Consider the following 24239-nt stretch of genomic DNA (forward strand, 5'->3'; position numbering starts at 1 on the left):
CCAAAGCCTTGAGCGAACTGGCCTCAAATTACCCACATTCGCTCCAAGCTAGCTGGTACCTCCTTCTGGTAGACTCTGCCAATTATCCCTCGACCAGAACTACTGTTCTCACTCCCCCGAAGCCCAAATATTGGCAGGCAGAGGTGTCTTGTCCTTCTCCTTTCCTGGCATCAATCTGCAGAAACAATGCCACTGCGAACAAGTTAATGAGTCTGCTATATCATTCTAAACACCAGGAACATGCTTAGTACTGAAAACATTACTCAAAAGTAAACAACGCATCATGAATCTCCGCAGCAGACGCAGCACCCTCAAATCAAGTGCCTTCTGTCTGTTCACCAAGTCCACCACCGTCATATTGTCCACATTAAACAACACCGTCCTGTTAGCCAGCTCCCCTCCCCACACTGACAATGCCACCAACAACAGAAAAAAATCAAGAAAGTTGCTTTGTACTTGTTTCCATCTGTGTGCCAGCAACTACTCAGCGCCCCATCTCCTGCCCCAAAACAGAACAAAACCCTGAACGACTGATGCATCTGAAATAATTTGCACTTGCCAGACTGTGTTCTCATCCAAGAAACTCATAGATACTCATCGATACTCCATTGAAGTCATCCAAGAAAGCCTTCCATACTCAAAGGTCAGCCCTGACAGCCAACGAGATCCGCTCCTTATGATGAGGCAACATTGTGCCGGACATGGCCATGCCCAGACGTCTGCAGAAAGTTCAACCTGTACTGACTACCCTACAGGCAAAAAGTTAAGAAACTAAAGAACTTTTGCATGATTCTCAACTCAACTTTTTATCCACCAATCACTTCAGACAGGAAACCCTGTATCTCCACCACCTGTGCATGCAGCAGCCGAGCCACCAGTTGTAACATGTCTAACTCAATGCCCAGAAACGTCAAAACTTCACTAGGACATTCCGTCCTCTCCAGAGCCAAAGGCACCCTGAATACCTGCGCAGTGGATTTAAAGTGCTGAAGCGCCCTACTGCAGTCCCCGGAGGTTCTCCTGCCCACAAATAGAAAATCATCCAAATAGTGAGACACCTCCCAATGACCGCTGGACTTCATGGAGAAGTGTGGCTCAGGGGTTAGAGGCGGCAGACCCAGAAGCTGAGATCGGTCCTGGACCAGAGTTCAATTCCCCGCCTCGGCGGGTCTTGGACTAAAAAAAATTCCACGGACTCGATAATTCTCGTTCCGGTGCCTACTCGACTCACGGGTTCACACTCTGCGACTCTGGGCAATAGCTTGCTTAATCTCCACTTCGGCCCCTCGCGGCGGGATGCCTGGCTTTCACCTTGTGGATACCCTGCTGGGGATATCTCACAGGGGAATACCAGGACGGGTTCCCAAAGCAAGCGCCTTGATGCCTTCGGGTGATACGTGCGCTATATAAATTGCAATACATACATGAACGACCATTGTAATCATTTACTGAAAGTTTCAAATAAGGCCCCGGAAATGGCACACACCATCTCTAAACCTTATCCACATAGAAGCCCCCCCCCAAAATGCATGCCCAGTAAGGAGAATCCTAGGGGTGTATTGGCAACAGCTAAACGCAAACTTGATGTCACATTTTTCCAATTCGGTCCCCTGACCGAACTATCGCACCAAACTAATAGGATCATCTACTGATGCTTACAGCACCATGATCATTTCCTGTAATTAAATCATTTACCGAAGATCTTTCTGGCCATGACAGGTGATGGATGTACCAAAATTCCCCTGACGCTTTTTGGGTCCCACCCCCAGGAGAGAAATGAACAAGTCCATGAGAGGCCACTCGAAATACGGACCCGCTATACTCCCCTCTGAAACCTCTTTTCCCAGTTTGTCAGCCACTAACCCAGGATGTTCTATGGCGGATCGCAAACTGTCCACCCACCTGCACCCCCAAGGCCCTGGTGATCCACTCTGAAGCCTTCTATGAAACCCATTCCAGCCACAAAGTTGCCTCTCTGTCCGGGTAAGTGGCAAGCCATGCAATCATGGCATCAAACCTAATGGCGTAGGTGCCCTTTAGCCTGGCTGTCCCTGTTGCCCTCACCCCTGAATGACTTCCATTGCTATGCAGGGCTAACCAGAGTGAAACACTGTGTGATGGGATGTCTCCCCCTACACTTGGAACATTTGTGCTTGAATTTGCATGGGTGACGAGAGCAGAACCCTTTATCAAAATTTCAACATGCCCCAACATTGAGTCCAGCTGGCTTTGGTGCATAACCCACTCTCTGCCGAACAGGGCTGAGCTGAAAAGTCAGATAAGGGATGGGTAGGCTGCTCGTGGTGTGTGTAGAGGCCGTGGAATGCATAGGCGACATCCCCTGCATCCACAGTTCTGAGTCCACCTCCCCCCAGAGTTTGTCAGGATTTAGGCTCACCCTCACCTGGAACACCTCATCTTAGCTAAGCAATGCATATCCCTCAAAATGCATTTGGGCCTTTCTGATGATGTCATATATTTAAACAAGGCAATCGCCATGTCTGTAGATACTGGCATATATCAAGAGCGTGGATGTTCAACTAAAATTATCGGGACCCTGGGCCTCATAGTCAACTCCCACTCCTCCTCTTTAGACCCCTTCTTAGTCAGTATATCACTATGCAATAGCTTGAATACGCCAACATGTTTGTGCTTCCAAATCCGGTTCTTAGTCTTTTCAGAAAGGTGGGACCCCATATACGAGAGCCTCTTCTTATGTTTGTCCTCATCAGTTGCATCCTCTCCCCACCTGCAGCATCCGACGCCCCCAAGTTATCCACCTGACCCTTTTTCCATCTGTAGCCTTGCCGCTGCCAGACTGCTTACCCTTTCAAAGCACTTTTAACCTTCCCCACCTCTTTTTCAATGACACCATCACCAACACCCACCTACTTGCAAGACTTACCTCATACCTTTGTTCCCCCATTGCCCTACATTGACCACCAATCCCCATTTCTTCAAGGCAAGAGGTCAATTTCCCTCTCCTCCCTGCAACGTCTGCCGCCTGTCATCGATGGCCTGTCCATGGTGCTGCCCTTGTCCGCACTTGACTTCTGCAAAGCACCAACTGCACTACCCTTTGCATGTTCCTTCCCTTTTGACTGTACCACTGGCATTCCAAATTATTCACCCTCACACATCTCGCCTTCCTCCCATTCATCGCTGCCATTATCATAAATCCAGCACCAGCTCATCCTCATTCTCATCATCATCACACACAGTCCGACGCACAACACAACCACCCTTCTTAGCGAGTACATCCTTGTCCGACAGGAACTGCAGTCTTGTTTTACTTTTAAGGCACAAGCCCTCGGTGAAGGAGCAGCCACCACAGACCTCCCCAATTCTTCAGGCCAACATCCAGGGGCCGTCATGCACCCCATCAGCATCGCCTCCTGTCTGCCTGCCTCACCTGCTGGCTTTGCTACAACTTCCACTGCCAGCCTGCAACAACTTGTTGGGTCCTTCGCACCACCGGGCCCCCGAGCCCTGCTGCCCATGGTCTGGTCCTCCTCCTCTGTCACCCAAGGCCAAAGCCCCCCTCCTAGTACTTGTAGCCCCAAACAACACAAACCTCATCGCTATTGGCAAGACCCCTCTCCCGCAGTGCCTGTAAGTAGAGCAGCCTCCCTGTCCCTCCACATCCGCTCCCATCTCTCCTCAGTCTCCTGGACGAGGCGGCGCTTTCCCTAATCTGAGCCTCTATGTCTATCCCCTGCCGCCCGTGCCCCCAGTGCATTTTACATACCGTCTGCCCCCTGATGCCTCAATGCTGTCCAGCCCTCCCCCTGCCCCCTCCCTTCCCCTTCTGAGAATTACCCTCCTGCCTGCTTGTCTCTTTTAGTGGCTGGGTCCTATAACCCAGCCACTGGCCTGTATGGCTCCCCGGGCCTAGCCTGGCCAACAAATCCAGGGCCCTTCCTGACCTGGAGGGTGAGGAGCACTCCTGGGCAATGCTGTGATATCTCACGCGTAGGTGTGGAATCTGTGTTGTTTAGCTCCGTCCCCTCCGAATCCTCTGAGCTGTCCAGCTCATCTGGTGAAAAACAGTCTGCAACAGCCGTTGCAAACCCAACCGATGCAGAGCGCGTCGGGTGCTGAAGTCCCACCCAGGCCTGGTCCAAGACGCCAGGCCTGAGCAAGTCTACCCTGCTCGCAGTACCCAAAGTCGGAAGTCCTGCCCTTACCTCGTCAGCGTTAGGTGCCGCCATGCTACTGGCAAGCCCAAAGTAGTTTCCTTGGCCAAACCTCACCAATGTCCCAACATTAATCGCTTTATGCACAAAATTAACCCCTTTTTAAAATAACCTTCCTGGTGGTGCTCTGAGTCAGGAAGAGGCTTTCTGACTATTTTATACCTCACAAAACTAGCCAACCCTTTCCCCTAACCCAGCCTATCCTACCTACATCCTGTTCCTGGCATGAAATACCCTGGGGGAAGACTAGTCTGCGACTGTCGCTTCCCGTGGTGCCATCATGGGGGGAGTCCCATGTTTTTCAATAACTTTCATTGGACGCTTCAGGATATTCCATATTTTGAAAAAAGGGACAGGCAGATTCAACTTTCAGTAATAAATATGCCAATCTTTTTGCAATTAAGACTCACATCTAGTTCTCTGAATTTACCATTTTGTACTCTGGCTTTCCTCATAAAAGGCTAGCATTTAAGTGTCGAAAGAAAGTATAATTTTGTAGTGCCGTCAGCGGGTTTTATACAATTGACCGATTTATGGATTTATTTAGCAATGTCATGTAGATTAAGAATTTAAAGGTCAATCCAAGACGATTGTGCCCATGGGCAGTAATCAAGACAAGAAAGGAGTGACAAAAGAGTGGAAATTTGGGACAAATGTAACTTTATCGGTGAGTTTGGGGTAAGTTTAATCATTTTATTTGGTCAGGAGGGCTGGTAGATTTATGATGAGTTCTCCTGGGTCTTTAGCAATAAAACTCTCCCTGCTCTTCCTCCAATCTATGGTGTCTTTTTGCCTTGCAGGAGTTGCAACAGACGCCAAAGTTGGGTCGGAGTTGATAAAGGTGGTGGCGGTGGATGCCGATGTAGGAAACAACAGTCTTGTCTTCTACAGCATTACTGGGATTCGGTACATTAAGCTGAACTCCAACAACTCCGAGGCTGTACGAAATATATTTGTCATTGGTAAGAACAGAGGGGTATTTTTTTTATTTGTTGTTCTCCGGTGTTTGCTATTATTTTCCAGTGTTTCGAGAGAAGCTCTCATTGCAACTGTTTTAATGTTAAAGTAAGTTTGTGTGGTACAGGAAGCCCACAGAGGCGGTGAGCATGTTTTTTGCCTTTTTGGGTTGAATGAGTGCCTGTAGCCTTCCTGCCAGGAAGCTCGCAGTCGATAACAGCTGCCAGGATCTCTTCCACATAGTAGGCACTCCTTGGGGCATATTACCAAGGGCCTTTTCGCTGCTTTAGCGGGACTTTTTCCAGCTAAAGCGGCGAAAAGTTAATCACCCACTTACCAAGCTGTCGCTAACACCAGTTAGCGACAGCTTGTAGGCGATAGCGAGCATTTTGAGGCCCGCTTTGCATGTCAGCGATAATTATCGCTAATGACATGCAAAGTGGGCGTGCCAAAATGTTAGCGACTGAAAGCAGTCGCTAACATCGCTCTTGCCTATTACCTACAAAGGAGAAGCGATGGAAATATTCGCGCTAAGCGCGAATATCTCCAAAAGCTAACGCCTGCTAATATCAGTTCTTAGCCATGTTATCCAATGGCAGGTGGATAACATGGCTAAGAGCTGTTTCACGCTAATACGTGAATATCGCTGTATTGTCAACAAATATTCACGCATTTCGCCTGATTTTTATCGCTTTTGCGATAAACCTTGCTAATAGCAAGTTATCTCAGCGATAAAAATCGGTGAAGCGCGGCGATAATAATTTTGCCGCTAACCCTACTTAGCGATAAATATCGCTGTTTGTAGGCAATATGCCCCCTTGTATTTCACAAGGCTGATTATCGAGTTATTTATATTTTTAACCATATATTGCCCATGCTCATACTGTCTGATATATTGTACTGTATACTGTGTCATTATTTGTCATCTGAAATGAATTGTTTGTAATGTTTTCAAATGTGTGCTTATAAATTGTACTTTTATGATTGTAAAACCTACAATCGAATAAAGATTTTGAATCTGAATCTGAGTGACTGGAAATGAACATTTTTGTGACACGTTCTCTCGAGAATGTTCTGTTTAGTTATCATTCTGGGAAGAGCGCATTACTCACAGGAACACGTTCAGCAAGAGTTAAGGCCATGGTGTCTCTTTCTGCTCACCATGGGCGGGAATGGATCATGGTGCATGAATGGGCATTCTCAGTTCAGTGAGACATTTCTAATAGCTGAAGGCACATGATTTTGGGAGTAAGTACCTCTGTACTGAAAACCTGGCCCTTCCTGTATGCACCCAGGTGGGACGTGTTTTGACCTCTGGAATATTTTATTTAAATACAGCCCTTTTAACCCAAATAAGTCAATAGAATTACGAAGTACTCAAATAAATGCCAATAGAGATTGATGAAAATAGTTTTTACAAGTCTGGGACCATTGCAGGCATTAAGTAAAAATATTGTTGATCTTCCTATACCCATTTGAAAATAATTAGCAGATAAGTAACACGTTGTGAGTGTGTTATCACAGTTTCTGGTAATGATACTGGTTTGCTTAAAGTGACGGTAATCATACGCTGGAAGTTGTGCCTGTAGATGTAATTCTACCGTGCTCCCAGGACAGATGGATTGCTTAGGTTCATGCTGTTCTCATTTTCCTCTTGTTACAAGTTTATCTGATACGAACACTCTTAGTAACATTTTTGGCTCAATAGGAAGACATGCCATTCAAGTTTCTACAAGGACAGCTCGCACCAAATGTCCTTGATGTCATTATTATTGTTAGCAGACACATGGGATGGCGAAGGCTGTTGATAAATCAGTCAAGTATGTTTTCTTTTCATTGTTTCTCTTTTTGTGAAAAGCTAAAATGTCGGCTAGATTCCACTTTGCAGCATGGGCCTTGTGGATGATGCCAGTTTTAAGGTTACGCATGCGTGCCCATCGCTTGCATTAAATATTGGACATACTGTACCTGTTTGCACAATGGCACAGCTTTAAATGGATGCACTTTGTGCAGACTGGGTCAGTGCACTCTATTACAGTTAATATAGTCTCCCCATCGCAGCCGCGAACTCAGACCTGTCATGGGGACAGTACATTAGTGAAGGGAGACTGGTTGTTTAAAAGCCACCTGTCAGATTTTCACGGTGCAGGTGACAACATGACTGCATTTGAAAGGGGTAAAGAGATACACCTGGAGGTGGGTGCTGTATGTTCTCCCTTCCTCCCTTTCAAGGGGCACCCTCAGGTGCACACTGACAGTGTACCACCTCAACATGCTGCACAGTCAGTGAACACCTTGACAGGTCCTTTGCCACTGTGCCTGCATCTGTAATATGGCAAGGGTGTAGATGCAGGTGTTTGCTCATTTGCTTGGAACCAAGCCTGTAAGCAGGAGGTAACGTCTCCTTGAAATCATGTACAAAGGGGCTGCACAAGCGTCTGAGGCCTCTTCTGAAATACTAAAGTACCCCAGGAGGCATAGAACGTGAGAGCTGATGGATATCATGCCCTGGTGCATTAAATGTAGCAACCTTAGTGTAATTCAGCCTCAGGTGTTTGCTGTTGCAGGTGGGGTTGTGTGAGGTTCTGAAGTATGATTGTAATGCTATAACTGTTTCAACGTGTTCAAACCATTTACATGCAAACCACATTGTGAAATCATTTTGAAGAATGCCTCCCGGGCGCATCGTAAGGCGATGCAGCGATTTGTGCTGCATTGCATTACTCATAATTTATGAGGCCACTGAAAAACACACAGGGTGGCTTTGCCTGGCTTCATAAATCTTTATGCGGTGCTAAAGTGACCCAGGGTTCTCATAGATAAGCCCCGTAGTGTTTCACTGTGTGTGTGTGTGTGTGTGTGTATATACATAAATGTTATATGTCTATCTATCTATCTATCTATCTATCTATCTATCTATCTATCTATCTTTCTATCTATCTATCTATCTATCTATCTATCTATCTATCTATCTATCTATCTATCTCTGTCTATCTATCTATCTATCTATCTATCACAGATATATATATATATATATATATAGATAGATAGATAGATAGATAGATAGATAGATAGATAGATAGATAGATTACACATATATTTATACATATTCATATATACATTATATAGACAATAGTCGCATACATTATCCAAAAAGCAGGGAAACTCTGGGAAGTTTTCAGATTATGGTGGAGAGCAGCCCCCTGAAAGGAACACTTTACAATGCCAAAGGCACTCTGAATCTGTTCACCTCAAATGTGTTTCTCTAGGTGAATTTTTAAGCATAGGATTAGTGCAGTGCCATCCATGCCAAAATAGAAAGTGACAAACTCTTTTCCCATTTGTGCCACAAAGTCTTTAAGCATAAGATTAGCCCAGCTGAAAAATGACAAATGCCTTTTACTGTTCCAAGCAGAGTATTATAATTTTGGATTTGTAAAATACCTTCCAAGCCAACCTGGAATGAATAAAAGCAACCCCTGACACATGTGTTTCACACACACACACACACACAAATATAAATAAATAAATAAATATATATATATATATATATATATATATATATATATATATATATATATATATATATATATATATATATATATATATATATATATATATATATATAAATATATATATTATTGTTAGGAAATTGAATCTAAAAATGCCTTAGATACTCACTAAAAAAAATCAATGGTTACAGGGACGTTATAATTAGGGACAGATTTTCATCACATAAAACCATAGAATTTAGCAGTTATGGCTGACACCACTTTCTGGATGAAGTGGCAGCAGCCAATCACAGCATTGCTGTGGGGCATGAATCTGCTGATCTAATGAGGTGGTTATGCTGTGGAACCACTTTTCTCGATATACATAAATCTTTTTTATTTAATAACTCAAAAACTGCTGAACAGATTCACACCAAATTACACAAACACTCTTTCTGGACTAAGAGTTAGCGTTCTGCTAAATTTGGTGTAAATCCATTCATCGGTTCGGGGTGTAGTCTTCTCTAAAATCCCTATAGGAACTTGCATGGGGTAAACACAGTTAGGTACCCCCTATTTTTCTTGGACCCTGCTCGACAAATCATTTTGAAACTTTCCGGACAGCAGCTGAAGTGAGTGGCACACTAATTTTGAAACTTTCATGAAGATTTGGGAAATGGCACCAAAGTTATTAGCAAAACAAAAAGCACCTTTCCTTTATAAATGTATTTGGTAATGGAGTTCTGAATTAATTAACGGCCACATGCATCAATCTAGGATTTTGCATTTCCTAAATAGCGAAAATTAAGGAATCGCTATTTAGGAATTGCAAAATCCTATGCATCAAGAAATCCTAAATTTTTTTAGGATTTCTTAAATTTCGGAATTTACGATTCCTTAATTGCGAATCGCAATTAAGGAATGGCATTACATTGATTCCTATGGGCCTAGAGGCCCATAGGAATCAATGCCGTTTTGCATTTCTTTTTTTAGGAAATCGCAATTTGTTGATGCATTGCAAGGGTGCAGAGGGGGGTCCAAAGGACCCCCCCTGCACCCCTGAAATGTATTTTAAAGTGCATGTTTCACACACACATGTCCTAAGGACATGTGTGTCTGTAACATGACACTTTTCAAAATGCATTTTTGTGCTTTTTGAAACAATTTTGCAAATTAACACGAGGGTCAACCTCGTGTTAATTTGCACTTCCTATTTCAAAATTTGCATTTTTTTAAAAAATGATGCATTGCATTTAAGGAATCGCACAAATGCGATTCCTTAAATGCATTCTCATTTTTAGGAAATGCAAAAAAAAACGATTTTTGAAAAAATGTTTCATGCATCCCAAAAACGTATTTAGGAAGCGCAAACGGCCAAATTTACTGATTCGCACCGTTTGCACTTCCTAAATAGGTTGATGCATGTGCCCCTTAATGTTAAATTAAATTCAGCAAATTTATTAATAAGATACAATTAGTTTACTTTTTATTAATCAAATTCTGGGCAATCTAAAAACAATAGGAATAATATTATATTTTTTATTTTAATTATGATTTAATTTTATTATTTTTTAAATAATTTAATGCATGTTTATGTGGTATTAAGGTTTTCTGGGGGGTTATCTTAAGGGATAATTTTTGTTTAAAAGGAGGTACAGGTTTCAGATGTATTTATAGTAAGTCATTTTTAGGGTTCAGAGATGGATAGTATTCAGGGATAGTAAGGTGTTTTAAGAGCTCAGGAATGACTAGTGTTCAGGGGTAGTAAGGGGTTTTCAGGGTTCATGGATGGGTAGTGTTTAGGGGTGGGAAGGGCGTCTTAGGGTCCAGGAATCAATAGTGTTTAGGGGTGGTTATGTTTCAGGGATGGCAGTGCTTTGGTGTAGTAAGGGTTTTAGGGGTCTGGGTTGAGTGGTGTAAAATGAAAGTTTATTAAATAAAATAAATTAAATTAACTTAAATTTGTAATGAAATTACATTTTTTATAACGCTAACGTAATTAAGCTCATTTTATTAGATTCATTTTTAGAATGAATATATGTATATACGTGTCTGTGTGTGTGCATGTGTGTATATATATATATATATATATATCTGTGTGGGTGGGTGTGTACGTGTGCGTGGTGGTAAATATACATATGCACAGAGTTTAATGTGCTTTTTTACCATTGTTGAGTGTGGGAAGGGTTAAGACACATGCCAGGTGAAGCCTCAAGCAAGCTGTGATGCCCCTCCCCATCAATGATGTTAATAAAGTGCATATTATAATCTGCACATTCGCATACATAGTTAATGCAAAGGTATTTTAATGTATATTGGGTTGGAAATGTGATTGAGTGGCTAAAGCTGCCAACTTTCAAACCTTGGACTCTGGTTCAAATGATGGCCTCAGTGTTTGGGTAAAGCCCTTAATCTCCCTGTGCTTGGACAAATATGTGAAATGTAATGTGTGAGATGTATTTTTATAATCGCCACTTGATGTCAAAAATCATCTATCGGACCCCATACAATTTAGAGCACTCCTTTGCTTCCAAGCTAGATTTGTGCTGTATAAATGCCAGTGCATACATACATTCTCCCAATAAAACAAACCATGGTGTAAATGTACTTCCAATGAACCGACTGGGATGGAATGACTCTTAAATTAAAAGTTGGCAAAGTAACAGCTGCAATTCATTGCTATTGGTCCAGTCTTCTGCTGTGTGCAAGAAGTGTGAATACAAAGTGACTTTAAGACCTTATATCAGGACTTGTCCTAAGGTGCTAAAATGGCCTCATACTAGTAATTGTTCCAATGTGCAAAGAGCAGGAATTACATCCAAGCTTCCTCGGAAATGTTGCAGACTGGCATTAAACTAACATGAAACTTGAGGTGCAGGTTAGTGTCATTTAGTAGCTTTACATCTCCGAACAGCAGCCTGACTTGCTCCGTGAGCAGTCGTGGCCGGCATGACTCGGGCTGAGAGGGGGGGTGGCGAGGCATGGGGTCGGCGAGAGGTCACGCGTGACGGGCAAGGGCGAGAGGGATCATTTAAAATAAAAGTTAACTTACCTACACTGGCCAGGTCCCTCATCGTCTCTGCTGCTCTGGAACAGGAAGCAGGCAGATTCTCTCTCCTCCCCTTAGCCATTCACAACAGTGCAATGGCAGCGTTGTGATTGGTCGGGATGCCGACAAGCCAGCCATCTATGTGGAGGCGATTTTCTCCATGTTGGCTACATGCAGCCTACATGGAGAAAAGGCAGAGTGTGCATGACTGGTTAGCTCAGCCCCAGAGAGCCGACCAAACAGTCAGCACCCTCAGCACTGGGCAAGCCACCCCTACCCTGCCCTAGAGCAGGCCCGGACTGGCTACCCAGTGTTTTGGTGTGGTGCCAAACTGGGGGCTGATTTTGTTGATGGGGATCTGCATGTGCTTAAAACCATTCGTTTTGCTTTGTTTATTTAGGAGCACAAGCAGGTCCCATCAACGAAATAAGCCTCCACCGCAGTGAAATCAGCCCCAAGCTTGGCAGCACACCAAAACGCCTGGTAGCCAGTCCGGCCCTGCCCTTGAGCAGGACCGCCCTCCACCAGCCCCCAACCAAACACTTCTGCTTTCTAGTTTAGTTTTACCAGTTTATGTTTCTGCTTCTTGCACTGAGAGAAAGAAGTGGGCGATGCTTCCCCGCGCTAGCTTGAGCTTTTCTTGCACTCAGAACAAAAGAACAGTGTGTGTAAGGTGTACATTTAGCATCTGGGGAACATGGCTTGCCATGGCTCTTATCTCTGGTACTGGTTGATAATCCCTGAAGGAGTCATCAAACTAATATATACTTAAGCACAAACACAACAATATCTCCTAATCTATGGGTCTATGGTTTTTAGCCAACACCACGTTTGTGTGCCTGAACTGTTGAGCGTTTGTTATAAAGAGAAAGATGAAACTATATGACTCATAATGCAGAGATGAAAAGACAGACGTATATGAAAGTGCCACACTTGCATCGATCCACCTGGCAGGACTAGCAGTTCGGTCTTCCATAGTTAAAGAAAACTCTAGTATTTGTGAACGAAAACAACATCTTAAAATGTTAGTTTTGAGAAGAAGAAAAAACAGGCATCAGTTGTTGGAGGAAATATTCTTAAAGGATATTTGCACGATCAATGTGAAGATGCACCTGCTGTGAATAGTAAAACATCACAGTCCTCCGGACCATGCTCGATCTTCAGCTTTACTTTGGCTTGTTCAGCTGTTTTTCTTCCTCTATGTTTGTTCCAAGCTGCTTAATTTCTCATTACCACCACCTCTGCTGGGAGGTTCTTTGTTTAAGGAAATTCACCACTATTTTAGCAAGAAATATATATTTTCCATTGTAACACCTGGATTTTCCCAGTACACTCTGATAATCACAAGGTGTAGTTCCTCTTTATTTGTAATCCATTCTTCTAACACTCGAGTTTGTTGTAAATCCAGGATGTATGGATTTGCCGGTTTGTCTGCACTTCATGGTTTCGCAGGACAACCTCCTGGAACTGGTGCTTAAAGTGCTCTGATCTCAGATAGTTGGAACATTTACACACAAAAAACAATACAATCTTTATTATTCAATCCAAAATCATGATCTCGCACAGGACAGGGTGGCTAGGGCAGCTCCGTAATACTTGTTTTGTGTTTTTACTTCTGCTGTCCCTTCATTCCCAATTGAATCTTGAGGTACAGAAAGTCTCACAGAAACAAATTGTGTAGTTCGTGCAGTAGCACCAACCAATACATTCTATATGATGCCCAGAATAGTCTAGAATGGCCATCTGACTATAGGTTTTTAGACAAACCGCTCAGGGTGTAAATTAATTACATTTGGTTTAATTGCACTTAAATACTCCTCATGGGTCCGGCCTGAAAATGTAACATCGCTTTAATTATCGCGTGAGCTCTGAAAGAAATGTGTAGGAAAATCTTCCTGCCCTCCCAGGGCGTAACTGAATGATCTAAATGTGTAAAGAGGGATGAGTGGCACTTAAATTATTATGCGAAATCGTGTCCAGGTCATATTTAAAACACTGTTATATCTGTACTCTAGCTTGAGAAAGAGCAAAGAAAACCAGTGAATGTATTGGGATTTTCCAGGTTATGGCAGCTTCTGAGAAGTGAACTTAAAATAAAATAGGAATAAGAATAATAATTTTCATGTGTACTCTTTTTTTTAAGTTCAAAGTAAAGTTTATTGAAAGTTTTAAACAGTCATATAAACAATTTAAAGAAATAAATACATGAGATTAATACAAAATATAAAACACATAATAATGAGAATCAAAAATAGATAAGAGAAAACAATTCATAGAATGTGAATACAAATTTTTTTTTTTTTTTTTTAAATACCAGCTAGGAAATACAATTTAATGCAACACTTTTAAATACAATAATAAACAACAGGGGAATAATGTAAGTAATATGAAAAAGAAAAAAGATAATACAATAAGAGGAACTCAAGGAGGTTTTGCAACTTCTTGTTGAAAGGAGATTTAGGCAGAGAACGAAGAGCACATGAATCAAAAAATGAAGTAACCGGATCCCATAACTGCTTTCGTTTTGAGGCTAAAGCAAGTGGGTAAACATACGTTGTGTCTAACCTATGATTATAGCAAACAGCGTACCACCAAGCCTGATAAGAGAGTTTAGTGGAATCTTTCCAAGCCTTGGTAATTTGCTGAAAAGCTACTGCAAGAAGTAGGTCAATTATTTTTATATTGAGATTGCAAGGGTTCCAAATAGGGGATATACTACCTAAAAAAATATGGGAAATATGAAACGGATGTGTAGTGAACATTTTTTTGTTAATTTGAGACCATACCTGAACCCAAAACAGGCGAACCAGAGCACAATTGAAGAGCATGTGTAGCAGATCTGCTTGAGGAGCTGAGCAGGACCAACAAGCGTATGACAAGGCAGGATATCTTTTATTAAGTGTTACTGGGGAAAGTAAGAGTCGATTATAGATGAAAAATAGAGTCTGAATAGTGTTTGCAGCCCTCAATGATTTCCGTAACTTCACCCATAATCTGTCCCAAAGATCTACAGGCCATGAAAGGCCCATGTCAACTTCCCATGCCTCCTCCACCTTTGTCTTGGTGCGTGGTAATGTTGGAGCGTGTAAAAAAGAATAGATTTTTGACGCCCTAGTTCCTCTAGTAAGTAAAGTGCGTAATTGAGATATGCTAGGAGACTCCTGAAGTGGTGTAGAGGATGACTGGATATGCAAATCATATGCGGACTGAAGTCCTTGTGTTAATCTGAGATAATTGGTACGGAAGGAAGAAGGGAGATGAAAGGATTCTGCAACAACTGAGAATGGGAGAATACACGATTGATGAAATAATTGATGTACCCATATAAGACCACGACTTCTCCAGGACTTCCAGAAGAAAGGTTTATTATTTATTAGAATCGATGAGTTGTGCCTTATAGTTTGCTCGTGAAAGGAAGAGATTAAAGGAGGCGGTAGAATTTTTAAGGTATTTTTGAGAATCGAAGTAGAAATAGATTGTGGTGGATGAGAAAAAGAGAGGTATTCTGGGAAAGAAAAGGGAGATATATATTTCAATTCTAATTTTGTCCATAGGGGGGAGAAAGTGGGAGAACCATCGAGCCATATAGAAGCTTGGTTTAGCAAAAAAGATTTATGATACAAAGAAAAATTTGGAAAATTCACCCCACCCTCAGCTTTGGTCTTGTTAACTTGGATAAAGACATGCGAGCCTTTTTGGGACCCCATAAAAATGAAGACAAGATGGATTTAATTTTCTTGAAATGAAATAAAGGAATAGAAAAAGGAATGTTGGAAATCATAAATAAGATCAAGGGGGAAAGCATCATCTTGATCGTATCCAATCTACCCCACCAAGAAAGATATAAAGGATGCCGTTTAGTGGTAAGATCTGTCAGTTTTTTAAGGCAATCATCCATACAACGTGAAACCGTACCTGAAAAAGTGGGAGTGAAGTGAAGACCCAAATATTTGATGCAATTAGGATTCCACGTAAAACCAGAAGAGATGAAATCCGATTTATAAGTACATTTGGTGAGAGGTAACATTTCACACTTATCTTTGTTTAATTTGTAACCTGAAACAGAGGCAAATAAATTGACTTCATTTAAAAAAGCAGGTAGCGAAGTGGTGGGTTCAGACAAAAATATTAAAACGTCATCTGCATAAGCAGCCATTTTAATTGTGGATTGTTGAAACGTAAAACCCTTTATGGCAGCATTTTGACTGATTCGCAAAAGGAAGGGTTCTAGGGCAAGATTAAATAGGAAAGGAGAAAGAGGACAACATTGACGTACCCCTCTAGCAAGAGGGAAATAAGAAGAAATACCCCTATTAGCTGCAATAGCAGCTCTGGGGTGCGAATATAAAAGAGAAATGAGGGTCGAAATTCGTGGACCAAATCCGAACCATTTCAACGTTTGGAAGAGATACGACCACTCAACTCTATCGAAAGCCTTTTCCGCATCTAAGCAATAGCAGCAATAGAGTGAGAGGAGTGCGAAGTCTTGGAGAGAATGTCAAAGAACAATCTGGTATTATCTGAAAGCAATCTACCTTTAACAAAACCAGACTGCTCCTTCCCTAATAAATCCGGTAGGAGGGATTCTAAACGAAGCGCCAAGGATTTAGAGAACATTTTTTAATCAATATTTACCAGAGAGATGGGTCTATAATTTTTACAGTACTGCGGATCCTTACCTGGTTTGGGGAGAATACAAATAAGAGTGTCTGAAAAAGAACCAGAGGAAGAACCAGAATCAAGAAAAGAAGAAATAAGAGAAGTTAATTTTGGAATAAGTAAAGCTGAGAAATGAAGAATAAATTCTACAGTGAATCCATCCAGACCCGGAGCCTTATTTTTTTGAGAGCCTTCAAAGCAACAAGAAGTTCTTTTTGAGTTATGTGTGATTCTAATGAAGAAAAGTCAGGAGGGGTAGTGAAAGGAGAATCTATAACAGAGAGAAATTGAGAAATATCCTGTGATGAGGAGGCTGTTTCTGAGGAGTATATTGATGAATAAAACTTTAGGAATTCCGTTAAAATGTCATCATTTGTGTGTTTTAAAACAGAATCCCGATCGTAAATACTGTCTATATTAGTCTTATTCTTTTTAATTTTCAAATAATTAGCCAATAGTTTGCCAGCCTTATTTTGGCCTTCATAAAATTTAGCACCGGAACGCAATAAGTAGTTAGAAGCGTTGTTTGTGGTATCCTTATTAAATTGCAACTTAGTAGCTATGAGCTCATTCAGGCATGCAGAAGATTTAGATGCAAAGTATGAATGCTCTAGATTTTTGATCTTAGAAAAGAGTTCATTAATGATTCGCTCAGCTTTCTTTTTACAAGAGACATAGCCAATAATGAAATCCCTAGCAGATGCCTTAAAGGCATCCCACACAACAGGAAAAGATACCTCAGAAGATTCATTACGTAAGAAGAAATCGTGAAAAAAGGCAGTGAAGAGTGAAACAAAATCGGAATCAAGAAGGAAGGAATTATTAAAACGCCATTTTTTGTTTAGAGCTGGCTTCTGCAAAATGTCGAGGTGAATGGAGACTGGTGCATGATCCGATATCAAAATGGAACCAATATCAGAAGCAAAGAGAGATTGAGAAAGATGGTGTGAGATAAAGAAATAATCTAGTCGAGATTGTGTCTGATGAGGTGGAGAGAAAAAAGAATATTCTCTTAGAGTGGGCGTTACACAACCTCCAGGCATCAATGAGTTTAAATTGATGTATGAGTGCTGTAAACGATTTGTGTGATTTGTGGGGATTGTAAGTGGTGATGGAATTCCTAACTAGAAAAGGATCAAAAACTTCATTGCAATCTCCCGCTAAAATGAAATTATCTTCATAATATTGGGTAATGTGGGGAGATAGGAAGACCAAAAAGAAGCATCACCTGTAGTTGGGGCATAGATATTATGGAGGGAAAATGGGGTATTATCTACAACAAACTTAACCAAAACCCATCTACCAGATTGATCCACTGAGTCAGCAACAAATTTGACGGAAAGGGATTTATGAAATAAAATAAGAACTCCATTGCGCTTACCGTCACCTGGGGAAAAAAATACCTCCCCAACCCAATTTCTTTTAGGTTTGATAGATTCCTCAGGTGAGAGGTGCGATTCTTGTAAACAGGCAATGTCAGCCTTAAGTGTGGCTAGGTGTGTCAAAACTCTCTGTCTCTTTATGGGGGAGTGCAAACCTCTAACGTTCCATGAAACAATCTTTAAAGGCATTCAAAAAGCAAGATAAAATACATAATAAGCTGGTAAAGGCAATTCAATAATATGATGAAAATCAGAATGATAATTAAACAATCAATAATAAATCTTAAGAACAAATGACAAAAAACTGTGAAAATGTGGAAAGAAGAGCAATACATAACACAACAATTTTGTATGTATAAAAAAGTAAAAATGTGTGACAGTGAACTTTCAATATAGTGATACAAGAGAAAAGAACTGTATTCATAAATAATCAAAGAAAACAAGAGAACAAATGATGAATGAGCTAGAAGCATGAGAAATGAAAGAGAAGAAAAGAAAAAATAGGAGAGCGTCCAGGAGAAAAGGAGAAGAATGAAAAAAGTTGAATAAAGGGTAAACTGTAGGAGACGAGCGGAAGAGAGAAACATGAGAAGAAAAAAACAAAAAGAAAGATAAAAAGAGAGAAATATGACTTACAGAACATCCAAGACATGTACGAGTGGGAGGGATGAAGGCCACATAGGATAATGACAGGTACGCAACTCGTAAGGGAAGGCGGGGGGAGAGACGAATTAGCGAACTCCAGGAATAAAATGAAGAGAGGGGAAAACACGTTGGGCAATGATCTATAAAATGGAGACAAAAAACAAGAAAAGCATTAACAACTAGGTAATTCAAAGAAGAAATACAAAACAGAACAGTACCTAAGAACCAACCAAAGAACTGACTAACATAGTGAGAAAAAAACGTAAGCAGCACCATATGATAACCATAGAGAACATCAAGTAAATTGGGAAACAGAAGCAACATCCATGTCTCTAGAACTATGTGAGTATAAAAAACTCTTCAGTTTTATCGGGTCTTCATAGGTAGTGGTTTTATTATTGAGAGTCACCCTGAAAAGGCAAGGATGAAACAAACCATAATGTGCACCAAGTGAACGCAATTGAGGCCTTAATGACAGGAATTCCTTGCATCTGTCAGCTGTTGCTTTAGCATAGTCTTGGGAGAAAAAGAGGGAATTGCCTGACCATGTGATACGTTTCATAGCTCACTCAGCTGAGATAATCTTGAGCAAATCGGTATATTCAAGGAAGTAAATGATAACTCCCCTAGGTTTCCTGACAGTTGAAGAGGAAGATGCGTTCGAAGGAGGACCTAAGCGGTGCGCCCTTTGTATATTAATATTGGTACTGACAGGCAGTGAAAGAACTTTTGGCAGGAAGGACTTGAAAAACCCCAGGGGGTCTGACCCCTCTGTCCCTGCCGGAAGACCCTAAATTCGTAAATTATTCCTTCTATTACTATTTTCCAAATTTTCAAGTTGCTTGTGCATGGCTGAGACTTGCCCACAAAGTGGGTCCACCTTTGAGACAGATGAGGACAAGGAAACAACATCACGTTCCAATTGAGTAACCCGACCATCAACAGCTAATAACTTGTCTGTAATCGTTTGAAGAGTAGCCCTAGACTCGTCAATGAAGGGACGTAATGCTCTTATTTCTTCCAAAAGGATATCCATGGTAGCCAAGCTAGGCTGCTTTGGAGGAGAAGGAGGATCCTTTTTAAGCCTTTTCGTTGAACCTTTATTAGCTGAAGAGACGGACGAGTTCGATGATGGTGACGTATGCTTAGAAGATGATTCCTGTGAATCCTCCATTTCAAGACACTGAAATCTGGAACTTGTCTGAATTAAGAACTTTCATGAAGGAATTAAAGGTTTATGCAAGTCTTTTGAAAGCCTACTCATGAGGAAGAAAAAATTATGACTATATGTTAAATAAAACGGATAGAAGTGAGAGGAAAACAATCATACGGTTATAAAATGCAGCAGAAATATGCAAATGACATAAATGCAAAAGTAATTAGTTAGAATTACACTATATGTAAGGCACTAGCATAACAAAGACCAGTAAAATGCAAAAATATGATTAGGTGCGAACATATTACAAAGAAACCATTCAATAACATATAAAGGAAAATATAAGGGTATGTTTCCATACAAATGTTAAACAAACATTGTACATATGACCTCAAAACCAATAATGATACAAAGCGATAACATGAGAAAAAATAGAAGAGGTACTGTATAATAAAAGTCAAGGTGATTGTAGGAGATCCTAAGGGAACCGCTTGAGTAATTGAAAGAAACAGGCTCCACAAGCTCAGATGAGAAGATGAAAATAAAGCTTTATGAGTGCATGCACAGCTGACCTCCAAACCTGAAGTAGGAATATGATACTGCTATAAAAGAAATAATCAAAAATTGCACATTATCCATGAAACTGAAGGTGATGAAAGGGCAACATATAGTCAGGTCAGGAAATGTGCTGAAGAGCAGGCTGTAGTAGCGGTAGGAAAAGGAATAAAATCAACTGAGACACTGCAATCAGTGAAGAAAAATAAACTTGAGGCAGCAGTGAACTTGAGGAACCATCACAATAGAAAGCAGCATTAGAAACCAAAGTAGAGCCAGCTACCACTTGCCTCCATAGATAAACTGCTGAGTAACTGCTAGGAGCAAAGCTCCGTCAGCAGGGCTCGCAAAATGGCGGCCGCGCCACCTCAGAGGCACTGGAAACAAACGAAGCGGCAAAAAAAAGGCTGCAGACCGCACTCAAGGTTCCACAAAGCGAAGGCAGTTCAGCAAATGCATAGCGACATGATAAATTACGTTGTGACTGAAGTGAGAACCGGAATAACACTAGGAGCAAGGCTCCGTCAGCGAGGACCGGAAAATGGCCGCTCCCTCACCAGGCGTCGCAGCTGCAAGAGAAGTAAACAGAGCCTTCCGACCTTCAAAGCTTCAGCCGAGGGGACCCTCGAATGCAGCAAACAGTCCGACAACCGGCGTGACTGCTTGAACGCCTCAGGACATCGAGGAGAGCGGCGTACTGTTCTTCTTCACCACCGCCGCCCGGGAGAGCTCCGAGAATGCCGCCATCTCCTGCGGGCGCTAGCCACGCCCCCTTCACGTAAACTCTTACTTTCGTTATTCTGAATTTTAGGAGCACGTAGAAGGGGGGAGCAAATACCAAGGGTCCATAGTAGTGGATCTGCTCCTTGAGCGCAGACTGTTTTAGAAATATCTACATCGACTGGTCCCTTCTCCCTCTGTCTCTCCATGTGGGTCTCAGCTGAATTGATGATGCACAAGGATTAATTTAGGTCAGAGGGTGGCTATTTTGGCAATCGTTGGAGTCTCTTAGGTCGGGAGCGCATGGGGCCCCAGCTCACCTACTACGCTTATGCAGTGCAGCACAGTCCTCCGACATAAAGCGGAGCTTCCTTGAGAACCCACTGGTCCTCAGGGCTCAGCTGGGCGCCTCGCCGCACCGGACTGCTTCCCCTATGCTGGATACCACTAACAGGGCTCTTCCTGCTACCACTACAGCTGCTGCGAGCCCGGATCGAGGGAGTCCTCCCAGTGGGATCAGCGCTGCGCCAGGGATTCAGTCGGGCCTTACCGCTGCTTGCTGCCAGTCTGCAGGGAGAGTTCACTTGCCTATCTCCCTCAAGAACGCAACCGCTGATGTCCACTCTTCTCATTCCGGGTTGCCTCCGAGCCCACCCGGCCGCCTCAGGCCGTCGACCCTCTGGAGACGCCTACCGGCGCCATTTTGCGTTGTAGCCGCCGATGGCCCCTTCCTCGCCAGCTGCTACAGCAAAGCTGCTGTACACCCTCATCCCGTTTACTAAACAGCTTAGCGCCCCCTGACACCGACACTACGCTGCATCCTCATGGGTCAGGTGGAGCTCCGTTTAGCGGGGTCAGCGTACGCAGAGTCCCAGGGGTTTCTCCCAGCGCTACCTTCCACATCTCAGAGCGACATCGTTGATCCACTCACGGCGGGTGAACACTTCCGGAGTCAATGACTTTGTATTGCCCACCTAAAACGGAGCTTCAAGTAGTGCGGAGGAAAGCAGCCTCAGTGCTGAGATTTACTGCTGAGTAGGATACTGGGCCAGGGACAGACTAATTTGCATGTAGCCGGGTTCTGAGCTGGGATGGTGCAGTGAGCTAAAAAACGGTGATGGATCAAGCCCTGATCTGTTGACTGGGTATGAGTGTTCTGCTTAATTCAGATACTCTGTCCATCACCACCCCCTTTTCTGAATCGTTTTGTCCACCATAAGCGTGGAAGGGTATGCTCAGACATGAGTCCCTTGCTCACTGCACCATCAGGATTCAAGCAAGCCGGGCCGAAGACGGCTGTAATGCCAGAAACCGGCCCCCGGAAGCTTGTTTCCTTCCCAGTAAAAGAATTGGCTTGGTAGTTTGGTCTGCCCTGTTCCCATGATGCACTGGGCCAGGGACAGACTAATTTGCATGTAGCCGGGTTCTGAGCTGGGATGGTGCAGTGAGCTAAAAAACGGTGATGGATCAAGCCCTGATCTGTTGACTGGGTATGAGTTGTCTGCTTAATTCAGATACTCTGTCCAACACCCCTTTTCTGAATCGAGTAGGATACGCAGCCAACCCTAGAAGGAGAGCGACTAACCCCCCGTGGATGGCAGACAAAGGGCACGGCAGCAACAGAACACAAGAGCGTGCCAAAGAAAGGATCAATGAATGACCAGAGGATTTTTGTTTCAAAGGACCCAATCAAGAAAGATGGATGTGGTCGCAAGCACAGCCAATAAGGCAACTGGGACAATCAGTTGCCAGCTTTGTCGTTGGAGGAAATTGATCCCACCCACCCACACCAGGAATGGAGGTATTGCAGCCACAGTGATATGAGGGAACAGGTAGTCACGAGATTTACCAATAAATATCTTCAAAGAAGGATGTATAAGGGGAATTGTCCGAACAAGGTCCTTGGGATGCCTCATGACAGGGAGGGATACTTGATGGCAGACAAAGAATAAGAAATGGTCAGCACTGGGCAGACACAGCACTTGCAACCCAGGCATGGACACAGGGATACGAACGCTACACATTCGGTAGAAAGTTGAAGTCTCGAAGTCATGACCAGCTGTACCAAGTGACAGAAGTAGAGCTGTCAGAGCATTTGCAAGCGATTTATGACAACCTTGAAGAGACAGCATGGCTGTAGTAAGGTTGATGCATTGAAGGATTAGGCAAGTTATGGTTATTAATAGGCAATAAAGTATATCATTTACACTGTATAACCTTTTATGAAATGAGTTGTGCGGTAATCATTAGCCTGAAATGAGCATGATGATGACAAATGCCATCAGGACAAATGTGTTCCAACTTACGTTGTGAATAAACAGCGGCCATTCCAACACCACAAAGGTCTTGTGGTACAGGGCCGTTTCTCCTAGGGCGGCAAAATGGGGAGAGTGGCAAAAAACGTGAGTTTGGGAATCCCCTTAATACCAATCAATAGCTAAGGATTCAGGAGGAATACATCTGGAGTAATATATGGAAAAAAAGCCCAAAACAGTGTCCGTCCTCCTCCGTGAAAAAACGATTGTAATGTACACCTTTAATTTCCGGCTGCTCGCATTCTTCTGATAGTCTCACATTTCAGGGCAGTTTTCATGCCAATTTGAAGGCTTTCCGTCTGGGTCCCACATAGACAGTTTTTAAATCAAAATATCGGATTAAACGAGAAATAACACCTAAATAGAGAGTTCCTAATTAGAAAGAAAATGAAGAGATGTGGCGATTTGAGGCCTACACAACTGTCCGCTCTGATTTTTTTCAGCTCTAAGTTCCAGGGGATCTCCGTCCATCCTGCTCACTTCAAGTGCTGACCCCAGGGAGTGTTGATAGTGGAGTGGAGACTGACATTGAAAATTGCCGGTGTGCAATTCATAAGCAGACCCTATGGCCGGAGATAAGTAAACATGACAAAATTGCGGAGAAAGGGACCAATATTTCAGAGGGGGATATGTCTGCCCAGCCCCTCACAATGTAAGAGAGGCCTTATTTACAAGGCAGCTTTAAGTGGCTTAACGCTGCCTTGTAAATAAGGCAAAGCCCCTATCGCCACAAGAACGTCTTACAAAGTGACGTGCCTGTGGCAATAGGGGACTGTAAATATGCCCCATGGTTTTCTAAATATTGTGGTAGAAGATTTCAACGTAATACCGTGGCTCTGATGTGGATAGATCAGATAGGGTGCTCCTGCAGCAGCAAGATTCAAATGAATACTTGTGAGTGTGATACTGCAATAAAAAAGAATCGTACCAATCCAAGGAAAAGCTACTACCATATGTGGGTCAGGTAAAGGAAGCAGTTTGGCAGTATTTGTCACTTAGATGCTTAATCAGCTGAGAATCTAGGGCATTCTATCACTATCCATTTCATAAATTAGATCACGCGCTCTCTCACCTTGCACCTCTCACATGTTTCATCTTCTTAGGGGATGCCATA

The 24239-nt window shown here is 42.6% G+C and overlaps 1 protein-coding gene across 1 annotated transcript in view; it reads left to right on the forward strand.

The window, feature by feature from the left end:
- The window catches only part of CDH23 (cadherin related 23), a 2828172-nt gene that overhangs the window by 2595454 nt on the left and 208479 nt on the right, over positions 1-24239 (forward strand). The window contains exon 59 of the mRNA XM_086919477.1: positions 4997-5158. Within this exon, the coding sequence (XP_086775603.1) occupies positions 4997-5158 (162 nt within the window). The remainder of the gene's footprint in view (positions 1-4996; positions 5159-24239) is intronic.

This window comes from Lissotriton vulgaris, chromosome 5 (genome assembly GCF_964263255.1).
Source record: "Lissotriton vulgaris chromosome 5, aLisVul1.2, whole genome shotgun sequence".
Classification (NCBI taxonomy): Eukaryota; Metazoa; Chordata; class Amphibia; order Caudata; family Salamandridae; genus Lissotriton; species Lissotriton vulgaris.